The 15,713-nt window shown below is 41.7% G+C and overlaps 1 protein-coding gene and 1 long non-coding RNA gene across 2 annotated transcripts; one reads left to right on the top strand and one right to left on the bottom strand.

Moving 5' to 3' along the window:
* Positions 1 to 8,630: 8,630 nt before the first annotated feature.
* Positions 8,631 to 10,789, bottom strand: LOC139385199 (uncharacterized). The gene is made up of 2 exons (XR_011628920.1): positions 10,345 to 10,789; positions 8,631 to 9,096 (listed from the first exon to the last, which is right to left on the bottom strand). It is a non-coding gene; the product is annotated as an uncharacterized lncRNA (long non-coding RNA).
* On the top strand, positions 10,498 to 15,383 carry LOC139385198 (lysosomal protective protein). The gene is made up of 11 exons (XM_071130311.1): positions 10,498 to 11,112; positions 11,800 to 11,911; positions 12,048 to 12,185; positions 12,403 to 12,561; positions 12,767 to 12,858; positions 13,023 to 13,107; positions 13,250 to 13,399; positions 13,560 to 13,714; positions 14,268 to 14,430; positions 14,521 to 14,610; positions 14,751 to 15,383. The coding sequence occupies exons 1-11, from the start codon at positions 10,937 to 10,939 to the stop codon at positions 14,832 to 14,834; spliced, it is 1,404 nt and encodes a 467-aa protein (XP_070986412.1). The 5' UTR covers positions 10,498 to 10,936; the 3' UTR covers positions 14,835 to 15,383.
* Positions 15,384 to 15,713: the final 330 nt, after the last annotated feature.

Genomic DNA, 15,713 nt, shown 5'->3' with positions numbered 1-15,713 from the left:
TTGACAAGTCAAGGACTCTTTTCCACTACTCTGCAAAGCCCCTACCCTCTATGAGTCACTCATGTGTAAGTAGATTCCCTAAAAACATGCCACTTCGATACAGCTACGACTTTTCCGTAACAGGTTAGGAGAATTAATGTAGAAGTTTAGGAGAATTAGGTTGACGCCAGGAAAAGGGTTAGGGTTAGCGAAAATGTTCTCCATACATTCTACAAAAAGTCACTTGTACTGAAGTGCAGTGTTTTTAGAAAGTACCCAAGCGTAAGATTGAAATGACCAGAAATCATGGATACCAGAAATCTCCAAAAGTCCCCACAAGGATAGTAAAACAAGGAAAATTCTCCCTCGTACGGATATTTCCCAGGTCCCTATAAGGAAAAAGCCTATTTTAGGCATAGGGGTTAGCTTTAGGATTAAGATTTTGTGTGTGTGTGTGTGTGTGTGTGTGTGTGTGTGTGTGTGTGTGTGTGTGTGTGTGTGTGTGTGTGTGTGTGTGTGTGTGTGTGTGTGTGTGTGTGTGTGTGCGTGTGTGTGAGTTTGACAGTCTTGGCCTTGTACTTTAACTGACAGTGTGGCCTTTGGATTGTAATGTATTTTGTGGATTCAAATAAAGTATTTAAAATGTGTGTGTTTTTGTGTGTGTAAGTGTGCGTGTGCATGTGTGTGCTTTACTTCTGCATCCTACCACTGGATCAGAGGCTAAAGGTGTGATGGTTAAACACAAAGGGGCACAAGGTGGGGAGGGGCCAAAAGGGGCATCTCCCTTCCAAAATTACAGCCTGACCTATTTCTGTCTACAGTGGTTATAAACCCACAAAGAAGCTTTCCCAGGCGGCCCAGCCCAGACAGAGAAGACTGGAGTAGGACAGTCAATTGGGGTAGCATCCCTCTCACCCCAATTCAGCATGGAGGCCAAAATGTAGCAATGCTTCAAGATGCAGGGGCAGCACAATAAAATACTATGTTACTATTTAGTTCAGTTTACTACACGCCACTTAACAGATTATCTTTATCCAGAGCGACATGTATGACAGTGTGCCTAATTATTTGTATTTTTTTTATGTGATCTTCGCAGGAATTAAACCCACGTTTTTCACATAACATGGACCAGTTACGGTCAGAGTATTGGATCAAGCCAAGGTCGAAATTATTTAAACGCTGGTCTGAGGGTCACATTGGAGAGACAACCCCTGATGCATTAGTTGTGTGGAAATGGGTGCATTGGGGGTCAGGGACAGCCGTATGCTATGAATGCACAATGAACAACATGAAAGCCCAGGCCGCTGTGCTGTCCCTGCCCTGTTGGGGGGGGGGGGGGGGGGGGGCTTTGTTTGACAGACAAAAGGCTAACGGTGCCCAGGACAACCCACAGAGCATTTGGCCCCTATGGGACAGAGGATGAGAGACTAAGGGGGAACAAGGGTATCTGGAGAGTACACCCAATCAGATGCCCCCCTTCTCCTTCCAAAACCAAAACTAGAAATTCCCACCTCACATCCCCATCCAAAAGAGACAACAACACAATGAGAGGGCCTCTTCCTCATAATAAAATAAGAATGAGCCAGTATATAAAGAAGGAGAACATTTTGAGTGCGAGTATGAGGGAGGGGGTTAAAGGACTGAAGGAGCTGATGATGAGTGACTAATATTCAAAGACTGAAGAACACAACACACCAATTGTCATACTAAATATGTCATACCCTCTCCCCAATTCCGTTTAGATTTTTCCCAAATTGAGTTTCCCTGTTTTATTTTTTCTAGTTTCAGATTCAGTTATTTACTCTCAAAATTCCAATTATTTATAGAGAAACATCATCATTGGATGTTCTGAGTCCATGTCAATGCATCAATCAAATCAAAAGGAAAATAAAAAAATGTAAAAAATGTAGATTTTTTTTGTGTAGATTTCTTTTTTGTGTAGATTCCTTTAATTGCGCACCTAAGGCCTGATTCCGGCTTGAGTTAAGCCATAAATGGAATTTTATTTATTTTTATGCACTTTTCTCCATATGCATATTCTGACCTTGAACTTAAACATGAAAATAGCATGCTGTTCACCCCCGCTTTTCTTTCAAGGTGGAGATCTAATAAATTAAGGTGTGGCAGACCGGTGTGTCTACAGATAAGCCATATTCTGACCTTGACCACCTTTATGCACGAGGAAGCCATGAATTAGGTCGAGCGAACTGGCTAACTGTCTACACAAAGTGATGGACAAGCAAGCACCACACAGACAGGCATTCCCATGCTGTTGCTTCTTCAAAAAGTTACTAGAAATACCAATCACTGATGCATTATTTTCATATCTTGTGAAAAACTTGTGTAGATCAATAGATTTTCTAATAAGTTCAATACATTTAATGAATCTTCTAAATTCAACACATTTTGAACATGGTTGAATTCCGTATTAATGTTGGGACCTACTTGATAGTCTTGTAAAGTGCCACCCTGATTCACCCCCTTGCACAGTTATCACAATTTGTTGCTTGGAAAACTATTCCAATCAAAAAGTTTTGTTCAAACACAAGTCAGTACAGACTATCAAGGCTGTAGGGGAGACCGGGACCGGGGTTGAAGTTGTCACACTTTTTACTTTTGTGTGTATTTTCAGGCATCCCTTACAATAATCTTTTCAACATCAATAGAAAGACCAAGTTCTTGGGTTGAAATGGGGACCATTTTTATCCTCCTTATTCAAACATGGAGTTATTAGCAGGGTTGAATGTCACACAGAATGTGGTTGGTTGTCACAATGTTGCTGGTAGCTTATTCCTTTTGTAACAAGAAATTAACCTCTACGGGGTTAGTACATATCCTTGCTTCAGGTCCTGAGCTACAGGCAGTTAGATTTGGGTATGTCATTTTAGGCGAAAATTGGAAAAAAAAGGGTCCGATCCTTAAGAGGTTTTAAGCAATAGCCTATACCATACAGTCTTATAAATCGAAAAAATATTCCTAACAAAATTCAGCATTTTATTCATTGAGAACAGCATATTACATTTTGAGTAAATTTGTGTGTGAATGTGTGTTTGCACATGCATGTTTGCGTGTGTAGGTGTGTGACAGAAAAAATATGTGTGTGAGAGAGAGGCAACAAAGGGAGCTCTTTAAAGCACAAGCCCAGAATGGAGCTCAGGATTTATTATATACTGGCAATGGCAATGTCCACTAATAATGTTGTTATAATGGGTTAGATTGTGACAACCAACCCTCCAAATAGTTAGAATGGAGTTGATAGTGACATTGAACGCCAAATTCAATGTGACAACCATCCCTAACTGAGCAAAAATGCTAACTATGATGCTAGTTACCACATGGCTTGTCCTAGCAACTCAGAAATAGGTTTGAAAAATAGTTCTCCTCTTCCTCTTGTCAACAAACATAATTGTTCATGGATACGGCCATAATAACATTTTCACCGATGAAAAACACATAGATTTCCCTCACCTCAATGTTTTGTCACGCTGACATGAATTGACGAGCAGGTGGATGAATTATTTTAAAGAATTCATACAAAGCAACCTCTAGATTGGGAGTATAAGCACTGTGACAACCAACCCCCGAGACAGCCAAACCTGGTCTCCCCTAACTGTCATGTGTGCCTATGACTCTAATGAAGTAATTTTCTTTATTCCCTCATGTGTGCTTTATTTTGAATTTATTTACTTAGAAGTGCTTTAAATATTGATTTACTCCTAATGTGTGCTCTATTTAGGTTTACACCTTATTTACTTATTTGAGTGACTCCTTTTAATTTGAATTGGTTAAACCCCTTTTGAGTGTTTGTCTCTTTGCGTGAGTGAGGAAATTAGTGTTAAAGGTAGATTCAACTATAAAAATAAATAAAGAGAGTAGCACGCTCTACATACAAGCTCCAAGTAATTTATTGGGTAAACTACCAATGCTTCAGCACGATGTTGCCACGAGCTGCATCTTAGTTGTTGCTGAAATTGATCCACTAAACTGTTTACTTTCTGCATCTATGTCACATCACTGAGTCTACCTTTAAAAATGCTGCATTCACAACCTTCTTCTTTGGTGGAGTTTTAAGGGGGACTGCATCCTGAAAAGTTGTATTGGATTAGGGTCAAGCTTACTCAGAAAACAAATCCAAAACGGAAATGGGAAAACAAAACTTTTAATGCCCTCTAACGTCCGAAAACAGCATACAAAACAAAACAAAAAATACTCAGTTCCCTACACAGATCCGGGGACCTGAGAGGATGCCATGCTCCTGCCAGTACTTCATGCAGCCCTTCACCCTTTACATCCCTCACTCCAAGATTCTTTCAGCTTCCGCTACGATAATAGCAATCCTTACGAGTTCTTTACCACTCCTGAAGTGCAGTTTATCACCGTAACAATAAATGCCCAAAAGTCCATCTTTTTCATGATAAGGGTATCTGAATCCTGCAGCTGACTGCGTTCATAACCAAGTGGGAAGGTGGTATTCACCACAAGAGGCAATCTATCAATATGGTTTTTTAACACTATAATTGTTTACAAGCATGATAGCTGTATTTTTTGTTTATGGTTGATGCAGCTTTTTGGCCATTAACCAATCGCCGTTTCTCAACGAGTTCAAAGCACATGAATGCATCCAACAGGTATTCACAACTTCACAACTAGTAATTAGCACCTTACCACTTGGTTATGAACACAGATTTGGGGACCAGAGCCACGTCCCTCACATCTGAGGAGCATTGGGGTTAATGAGTTGCTACTCCACAAAGGCAGACCTGAGACAATGTTCTGCAGATTCAAGCCAGCAACAGGGTGCCACAGCCGTGCGGCATCCCAAGCCGCGTCCTCAGAGCATGTGTAGACCAGCTGGCTGGAATGTTTACGGACATATGCAATCTCCCCCTATCCCAGTCTGTTGTCCCCACTTGCTTCAAGATATCCACCATTGTTCCTGTACCCCAAAAAGCATAGGTATTCTAACTAAATGACTTCTGTCATCATGAAACGCTTTGAGGGGTTAGTTAAAGATCATATCACCTCCACCTTACCCGACACCCCAGGCCCACTACAATTTGCATACCGCCCCAACAGATCCGACGCATTCACCATTGCACTGCACACTGCCCTATCCCACCTGGACAAGAGTAATATCTATGTGAGAATTCTGTTCATTGACTATAGCTTAGCCTTCAACACCATAGTGCCCTCCAAGCTCATCACTAAGCTCACGGCCCTGGGTCTGAACACTTTCAACTTGGTTCTAGGCTTCCTGACGGGTCGACCCCAGGTAGTGAAGGTAGGCAACAACACCCCCGCCACGCTGATCTTCAACACGGGGGCCCCACAGAGGTGCGTGCTTAGACCTCTCCTATACTCCCTGTTCCCCATGACTGCATGTCTCCAACTCAATCATCAAGTTTGCTGACAACACTACAGTGGTACGCCGGATGTGGAGGTCCTGGGCTGGCGTGGTTGCACGTGGTCTATGGTTGTGAGACCGGTTGAACATACTACCAAATTCTCTAAAACGACATTGGAGGCAGCTTTTGGTAGAGAAATTAACATGAAATTCTTTGACAACAGCCAATTGCACGCTCCCTCAAAACTTGTCTGTGGTATTGTGTTGTGTGACAAAGCTGCACATTTTAAAGCGGCCTTTTATTGTCCCCAGCACAAGGTGTGCCTGTGTAATTATCATGCTGTTCAATCAGCTTCTTGATATGCCACACCTGTCAGGTAGATTAATTATCTTGGCTAAGGAGAAATTCTCACCAACAGGGATGTAAACAAATTTGTGTACAACATTTGAGAGAAATAAGCTTTTTTGTGTGCATATGGAACATTTCAGGGACCTTTTTATTTCAGCTCATGAAACATGGGACCAGCACTTTACAGGTGGTGTTTATATTTTTGTTCAGTGTAATTAGAGCCTATTGAGCATAATCTCTCAGACACACAGCACATCCCCAAGGGGTCACAACCTTTGTGACAGTTGTTGCTGAAGCAGATGAAGCTGAGAAGGATCAAAACATTAAGTTTGTGAATTTCGTTGAAACCTGCCCATTTGTAGCAAGCATGGTAACAAGCATTCATTGTTACACCTTTGTAATTACAGACCGCATTTACTACCAGTTACATGTTGTTATTACACTATTGGTTTTTACAGTGTAATTACACATGTAATTACACTGTAATAAGGGCCCTGGTTTTCCAATTATTTGCAAAGAAGTGTTATTACTATTCAGGTTCAGAAAACGTTAATGTCCTCAGAGAGGCAATTCATTTTGCAGCAGTCATAAAACATATCACATAACAAAACTAATTTATATAAAAAAAATAGCAAAGGATGTTTACAAGCAACTAGGCTGGGTAAGGGGATTTTCATAATAAAATGTAAAAATGGGCTACATGTTAAAGTGCAATTAGTTCAACATTTTGTTAAATTACAGAATTGCATTCGGAATAAAAGAGTACTTGGCCCTGTCTATTTTTTTTTATACCTTAGGTAGTCTGTACTTGCGGCCAGAGGGAAGGAGCTGGAATTCGGGGTGGAGTAGATGAGAAGAGTCAACCTCTATATCATTCGCAGTCTGGAGAGCTCTGCCCAGGTAGAAAGATGACAGTTCTTACTGTTGCTGCCCCTTGCTTTTTCCGCAAGTCCTGACTATTTTGCCCAACCTATTTTTTGGTGCAACCTTGATATTCCCAAACCAGCAGTTCAAGCAGTAGGACAAAATGCTCTCAAATAATGATTCATAAAAGAGAACCACGATGGTTAGGTCAACATTACAAAAGTGCAATTTCCGTAGGAAACAGTCCCTGTTGGCCTTTCTTTAAAATAGTGTCAGTACACTGATCCCAGGACAGCTTGTTGTCAATGACTAGCCCAAGATATTTGTACTCCACTATTTCAATGGGCTCAGCTTTTATCAGTGATTGTGTGTGCATGGTAGTGTTCCTTCGAAAGTCAATCACCATATCCTTTGTTTTGTATGTTTTTTTAGATGGGATGACTCACACCAGCCAGTAAAATCATTCAGAGCTGGTCCGGGTTCGGTCTCATCCCCTTCGAGGAGACTGACCAAAGCAGTGTCGTCAGCATATTTGATCAGGTGGCACCCTGGAAACTGGCTCCAGCAGCTGTCTGTATACAATATGTATGAAGAAGTGCACATCTCAGAGTGTGTTGCCAACTCATACCTGCTGAGACCTATCAGTGAGGAAGTTGGTGATCCATTTGATAAGCATAGAATCAAGTCCGAAGTCTCCTCTAAGTCTGTCCTTGAGGATCGTAAGTATTGATTGTGTTAAATGCAAAGGAGAAATCTTCCAAAATGATATGCACATTTTTGCTGCCCTTCAAATGCATGTCCATCTTTTCCTCTCTCCGACCAGTATGCAAACTGGAGGGGGTCAATGAAGTGTTGGTGGATGAGTAACAAATACAGCAAACATTGAATATCCCTTTGAGCATGGTGTAGTTATTAATGACACTTTGGATGGTGTATCAATACACCCAGTCACTACAAATGTTCCTAACTCAGTTGCTGGAGAGGAAGGAAACTGCTCAGGGATTTCACCAAGAGGCCAATGGGGATTTTAAAACAGTTACAGAGTTTGGCTGTGATAGGAGAAAACTGTGGATGGATCAACAACATTGTAGTTACTCCACAATACTAACATAAATTAAAGAATACAAATGTTCCAAAACAAGCATTCTACTTTTTGGGGTTACTGTATTGTTTCTAGATGTTACTGCACTGTTGGAGCTAGAAACATAAGTATTTCGCTGCACCTGCTATAACATCTGCAAATATACAGTGCCTTGCGAAAGTATTCGGCCCCCTTGAATTTTGCGACCTTTTGCCACATTTCAGGCTTCAAACATAAAGATATAAAACTGTATTTTTTTGTGAAGAATCAACAACAAGTGGGACACAATCATGAAGTGGAACGACATTTATTGGATATTTCAAACCTTTTTAACAAATCAAAAACTGAAAAATTGGCCGTGCGCCCTTGTGAAATACCCACAAGGGCGCACTAGTTCTGCCAGAGCTAGGGAGATCTTATTCTGTAATTCATTCACCTTCAGCAGTTACTAGGTCGTGAAAAATAAAACTACAGCAGTAGTTTAACAATGCTTTACCCACAATTTAATTCCTTATCATCTGTGTTAGGTTCTGTAAAGAGCAGATATGGGAATGATCATTCAAGAAGTAGATGATTCAGTATGCTTTACCATGTATTATGTCTTTATGTCCTTCAATGTGATGTCTTAGAATGATCTCCAACATTGATTTCAGGGGGCAGTCTTGGGCCTTACAGGTGAAAAATTTGTCACAGGTCGGATCTATTGTTGATGCTTTGTAATTCCATTTTTAAAATCCTTCGATTGGTGTTTCTATCACAGATAAATCATACTATATTATTTCAAAGTGTTTGTAAAGAAAATAACAATGGTTAAAAACTTGACTTAGATTTTTTTTAAATGTGACAGTTGATTTTATTTCCTCGAATCCCTTTGCATCTATAACTCTTGCTTGAGGACAGGAGTCCCCACACCCAACAAAACATATATATAAAGCTCAATATGAGCTTACTCAAAAGTCTTGCAGACTGACATTCAGCGTAGAGATAGGCTGCACACGCAAAAAAAATCCAAGTTTGTTCTTACTTAGTATATACATTTATTGCATTCAACATATTTCTGGCCTCTGTTTAACAAGTAGAGAAACATTAGACGCAGACACAGGTGGAATTTAAACATTTAAGAGAATGGGTTGAAAGACAATTTAACAAGAAACTCATAAACATCTCCACTCATAAAACTTTATATGTGTCCTTATCAGAGAAGAGTGACTTGTCACCTGACATAAGCAGCAGTAATCATGTCTGGATCTTTTCTGGATTTCAGTCCCAGCCAGCAAGAAAGGCTAAGCACATGGGGTAATGAAAGCTGGAGGATGCCCTGTCTAAGCAGCTGGCTAGGAGGCCTCAGATGGCTTGTCCTCTTCTGACTGTGATGATTGTACTATTATTGAAGGGTGTGTAGAAAAGGACTGTGAAATCCTAGTGGCAAAGACACACCCCTTTACACATTTGCATCAATGAGACACTGATCGGAGTCACCTGAGGGAAAAGAGAGAGATGCAGGGCACTATTCAATCACATATAAGTACATGATCTGTGTTACGATTCTGTCAGATACTGATACATACACACATACTCAAACATGAACACAGTAACACACAGAGGGAAGATAGTGGGATGGGGGTTAGTAAGATTCACTGTGTCTCAGTTCTCTGCAGGCTACAGAACAAGCACAGCCAAGGAGAGAGAGAGCAATTATGTAGCACTACAGCGTAACCCCAGAGGTCACACACAGACCCAGGGGCTTAATAATAGTGCACACACCCACTTTAATAAGACCATTAAACACACACTGAGGTATAACATTCAATAGTCAACTAAACTTTTCCCGTTTAGGCTAGGGCTTAGGCTATGTATTGTTAGTGCTTGACTTGGCCTGAAATAGGTGCTGGTAATCACTTTGGGTGCCAGTACTTTTATATTTAGGTGCAAGAGCTCCACAATACTTTTGAGGAAATATTTTATAAGATATTCTAAAATATTCTATTTTGGGGCGGTAGGTAGCCAAGTGGTTAGAGCATTGGGCCAGTAACCGAAAGGTTGCTGGATTGAATCTCTGAGCTGACAAGGTACAAATCAGTAATTCTGCCCCTGAACAAGTCAGTTAACTCATTGTTCCCCGGTAAGCCGTCATTGTAAATCAGAATTTGTTCGTAACTGACTAGGTTAAATAAAATAAGAGGTGCAGGAGCTCAAGCAGTAGCAACATTGAGGTGCAAGTACTCAGCTCCAGTGAGCTCCTGCCCAAGTCAAGCACTGTGTATTCAAATCAAATCACATTTTATTTGTCACATGCACAGAATACAACAGGTGAAATGTTTACTTACAAGCCCTTAACCAACAATGTAGTTTTAAGAAAATACACCCCCCCCCAAAAAATGTAAGAGATAAGAATAACAGGGAGTACTGGTACAGAGTCAATGTGTGAGGGCACAGGTGTCGAGGTAATTGAGGTAATGTGTACATGTAGGTAGAGTTATTAAAGTGACTATGCATATACAACTATGTATTGTCTAACTGTTGATGTAAAAGGTATAATAGTCAATGTATAACATGCAATAGTCAATGGATCATATTTCAACTTAAATGTAGGCCATGAATTGTCTAACTCTTGATTGCCTAACATGCATACATATGCATAATGTACATGCAAAGCGTCACCTTAAACATGCATTTTCAGGCATCTTTTGCCAGAGACCCTTATAAAAACGCATGACTGATACTCACTTGTCTTTTTTGTTTTTACTCTTTTTACTGGCCTTTTGAAAACTCAGGTCGACTAATAAGCTACCATTTTATCTGACACTCACCCAACTAATACACATTGCTACCTAATTATACCACCCTCACATTCTTCACTGTCATGTTATATCAAACGTTGATATGTTAAATGTTACGCCATGATGGAACAATGTTGGCAATTGTAGCCAATTCTTGGTAGGCCTAGTTGTCATATTTTCAGCTTTATACTTTTCTCGATGATTCAGAGCTCGCCATAGTTGTTTTGCTACCTGCTGGCATTTTGACTGATTAACATATTGAATAACTAATACATCGAATTGCCCGTCGTTGATATAACCGAGACTCAGGCAGTAATTATTAATGCAAAAAAATGTAGCCTATCAAATGAAACGCAATCCGGTGATGAACGTCAAAACAAAAGATCAACCACGTGACTAGAGAGCTCAGTTAGTAGTCATATGACCTGTAGTGCTTCTATATACAGGGCATAGACACGGCAATTGTTCCGCACACAGGACTTCGACTTTAGCATTTGAGGTCAACATTGTTGGCGCATTAGGCTAGTTTCGTCCTCGACATGACCAGTATGTCTTTTGTTAGTTTGGTGGTGTGTTTCCTTACTGGTTCGTGTCTTACATGGGCTAACTACGTCCCTGACGAGGTAACCGAACTACCGGGAATGTCGTTTAAACCAAACTACCGGCAGTGGTCGGGCTATTTGAAAGCCAGCCCTGGAAAGTTTCTCCATTACTGGTGAGTATTAGTAATGCCATACGTCGCTGCCTTGACTAACGAACAACTTAGTGTTTGTTTTGGTTGGGGATGCTTTCAGAAACTCCAGCTCGTGCACAACATTAGTTTACTAATGTACAATATCTATATATCGGTTTATTCCAAATGGGTCAAATCATAAATTAATGGCATAACCGTGTCATCTTTTTAAGTCATCAAATAAACTTACAAGATTGACTATTACTCAATAGTAAATTAATACAGAAGTTAGTACAGAGACAACTGAAGCTTGTTTAACAACTCTTCAAATAGAATGTCACAAAGGAAGAAGAGAACGCTTCTGAAGCTGGACTAGATAATGATTTATACTTCCTCTTTTGCTACTTCCTCCAGCATTGGTCATGCATTGTGTTGTAGCTTGTACCTTTCATTGAGACGTTTAAGAGCTAGAACATCCTTTGCCATATGCTATGAGAAGTTAATGATTGACAAAATAACACATGACACTTTTATTCTAGTGTTCTATAGACCACACACATACTGTACACACACACACACACACACACAGGTCCACGTAAGTGGACATAAACATAATCCACAGACACCGTTGTACCTGGGGTCTAGAACTAAGTGCGGAGTGCACCAAGTGTGTCTTTGGGTACTCTCTATCTCCTGTTAACCTGGCCCTCTACCTCCCTGCTTCCCCAGGTTTGTGACCTCACAGAGGGACCCACTGAAGGACCCTGTTGTGCTGTGGCTGAATGGAGGGCCTGGCTGCAGCTCGCTGGATGGCTTTCTGTCAGAGAACGGCCCCTTCCATGTTAGTTCTCCCACACGTTACCTTTTCAGCATGCGCTTAGCAGGACCTGTGATTTCAGTTTGTCTCCCAGTGTAACCTTATTGTATGCAGTGATTCTGAGTCCCACAGAATAACAACATCATTTTGTCTCCCTCAGGTGAATGATGATGGGGCCACTCTGTATGAGAATAATTTCAGCTGGAACAGGATCGCCAACGTTCTGTACCTAGAGTCCCCTGCAGGTGTGGGATACTCCTACTCTGATGACCAGAAGTACAAAACTGACGACGACCAGGTGAGATCAGGGTCTCATTCGGGAGAGTGGAACGCATTTAATAAATCAGACACAATTATTTACCTCTTTGTCATAGGCATGTCTGTTATACACACTGTATTTCTATCTGAACGTTCCAGTGTTGTGCTCCACTGACAGTGGCTCAGAAATCATGCAGTTCACTCTTCCTTACTGAATACTAAAGTAATAGTAACTGATTTATCCCCCTTATTATTAGGTGGCTGATGACAACTACCTAGCTCTGCAGAGTTTCTTTGCCAAGTTTCCAAACTTCACACAGAATGAGTTCTTCATCATCGGTGAGAGTTATGGTGGGATATATGCCCCGACACTCAGCCAGCGTGTGGCCACAGGGACCGCAAAGATTAACTTCAAGGTGAGTTGATTCACACACCGACTTAATTGTTTTGAGTGGATTACACTCTTGCGCTCTCTGAAAATCTAAAGACTGAGCATAAATTAAAAGCAATGCAATGGAATTCAATCCTATCCAACCACCTGTCAATGATTATGTAGGAGAGGATGGTATGACTCGAATATGAATGACAGTTATAATATAACTCCTTCAATGTATTTTTCAGGGCTTTGCAGTGGGTAATGGCCTCAGTAGCTATGCCCTGAATGACCAGTCTCTGATCTACTTTGGTTACTACCACGGCCTCTTCGGAGAACAGTAAGAACTCACAACACATTCACTCATGTGGGCTCTGTCTGTTTAGTTATGTTTACATGACTAGGGATAATTCCTTTTGAAAAACCCACAATATGAATCCAAGCTTGTCTTGTAACAGAAGCATCAGACATTGCATTGTGTTTAAGTAAACTATCCTCTTGCAGACTTTGGACAGATCTGAACACAAACTGCTGTGATAAGGGATCATGTAACTTCTTCAACAACAGCAAGGAGGCCTGCAAGACACTGGTACACATGGAAGCACTTTTACAATCGGATAAGTAGTATTATATATCAAATACAAAAATTGCGCTATTACATGCACAGGTTTAACATAGAAATGGATACTTGTACCTTTGTTTCTCCCTCTCATTCATTCTTGCCCTCTCAGTTGAGCCAGGCCTTTAGTATTGTGTATGATTCTGGGCTGAATGAGTATGCACTTTACATGGACTGTGAGGGTGGAGTCGGGGCCAGAGCCTATAAGAGGAGCATGAGCCACCTCTTCAGGAACTATAGGAAGCACTGGGACACCTTCCAGGTAAGTGCCCCCCTTTGGAGGAATAGTGTTCAAGTCCATTCTGGCATTAGATTTTGTTAGTCTTGTGTTCAGAAGGGTTGTTCTGGTTATTCTCAAATTGTTTGAAGTGGTTATGATGGAAGGTATTGGTGTGATATGTAAGTAATGTGTCTCGCTGTAGCTGCTGAAGGTGCCGTCCGTCACTGGCCAAACTCCTTCTGTGGGTGAGGTCCCTCCCTGCATTAACAGCACAGCGCAGATGAACTGGCTCAACCGGGGTGATGTGAGGAAAGCCCTACACATCCCTGATACACTTCCACCCTGGGACATCTGCAGGTATTACACTCGTGAAGTCTAAATGCAGCGACAGGACATCTAAAACTTGACAACAGTAAATTACCTAAAGGACATCTTTACAGGGCCTCCTGGGTGGTCTAGGGCACTGCATCGCAGTGCTAGCTGTGCCACCAGAGACTCTGGGTTCGCGCCCAGGCTCTGTCACAGCCGGCCGCGACCGGGAGGTCAATGGGGCGACACACAATTGGCCTAGCGTCGCCGGGTTAGGGAGGGTTTGGCCGGTAGGGATATCCTTGTCTCATCGCGCACTAGCGACTCCTGTGGCGGGCCGGGCGCAGTGCATGCCAAGGTCGCCAGGTGCCCGGTGTTTCCTCCGACACTGGTGCGGCTGGCTTCCGGGTTGGATGCGCGCTGTGTTAAGAAGCAGTGCGGGGTTGTGTTTCGGAGGACGCATGGCTTTCAACCTTCGTCTCTCCCGAGTCCGTACGGGAGTTGTAGCGATGAGACAAGATAGTAACTACTAACAATTGGATACCACGAAAAGGGGGTAAAATTCAACCAAAAAAAGGACATCTTTACCATAACTCTGTAGTGACGTGGTGGGAGGACAGTACACCAACATCTACCCGACAGTGAAGGATGTGTATCTGAAGCTGCTGTCTCTGGGTGTCCGGGCGCTGGTCTATAACGGAGACACTGACATGGCCTGCAACTTCCTGGGAGACAAGTGGTTTGTGGAGCAGCTCAACCAGAAGGTAAAGCTATTGAAGACTGGTATTTGTGGCATAGAGATTTGGATGCTGGGTATTTGGCATGTTTGTAACTCAGTTTTCTTTAATTTCCAGACAACCACCAAGTACCAGAGCTGGATATCTGATGACCAGATTGCTGGCTTCTACGAGCAGTATGGAAACCTCACCCTCCTGACTGTGAAGGTAAGCACTACTTACTTAGTTAGTACATTAGCATTGATTCACTGTCTTCAGACTCATTAACACACCACAGACATACCAATATTTAGAGATTAGTGGATGCAACAGGGGCTGCTGCGTTCTAATCCCATCTTCTGTTTCAGGGCGCTGGTCACATGGTGCCGCAGTGGGCTCCAGGCCCCGCCTTAGACATGTTCCAGTCCTTCCTGTCAAACAAACCCTACTGAGCATGCTCCTGGGGCTGCTTCCAGTGTCTGTAATGGAACTTGTTAGTGGGTCAGGATGATGGCCCATTTTTCTCAGGGTGTGTTGGGTGGAAAGGGGGAAACAAATGTTCTGTTTTTGTGATCAAATGAAATGTTTCTGTTGCACTCTAAGTTCATTAGATCAAAGCGCAACTCTGGAGTTGGGGTGACAGGAGTGTAATCGGACTAAGCCATTTCTTAATTTCAGTAAATGTATAATTGTACTTGACGCAAACTGCATATTAATAGCCTTACAGAAATGTTTAGGTGCATCACATGTCAAATCTTCCTTTGGTGATGCTGTGCAATCACTCTGGTTGACTTTCTAACTGATTAGCAGCTTATTAATCACATCAGAGCTATCATTTGCCTTTTGAGTTTCCTCATGCAGTTTCTGTATCTGGGTTTTCAATTGTCACCACTTGGGGGAGCTGAAATGCCATGGAACTCAAATAGCCAAAAGGCCAATCAGCACTTTTAAAGAATCCAACATTCTTTGTCTTTCTAATAAATGCTTTTTATGAAACCATTTATCTTATTAATTTATCATTTTAAGAGCTTTTTTACTGAACATGATTACAGAATGTGTAAAAACATCCACGTAATCTTAAGTGACTTCCATAGACACTTAAAGATAATGGTGGTGAATTCCAGGGATGGTGATTGAGCAACAAAAATCTCCTCCTCAGCCATTATACTAAAGATTCAGTACACAACAGGCCAATCGGTGTAGCAGAGATTAACTGGAAATGACTAGTGATTCCTGTGTTAACTGAAATTAAGCTATATATTTTTTTTAGTTGCTTCAAGACGTACAGGTAGGCCTTCTTGCAGAAGTCAGGATACATCAATGTCTAGTGC

This window comes from Oncorhynchus clarkii, chromosome 26 (genome assembly GCF_045791955.1).
Source record: "Oncorhynchus clarkii lewisi isolate Uvic-CL-2024 chromosome 26, UVic_Ocla_1.0, whole genome shotgun sequence".
Lineage (NCBI taxonomy): Eukaryota > Metazoa > Chordata > Actinopteri > Salmoniformes > Salmonidae > Oncorhynchus > Oncorhynchus clarkii.
Note: the sequence above shows the minus strand (reverse complement) of the source record. Positions and strands in the feature narration are given on the sequence as shown.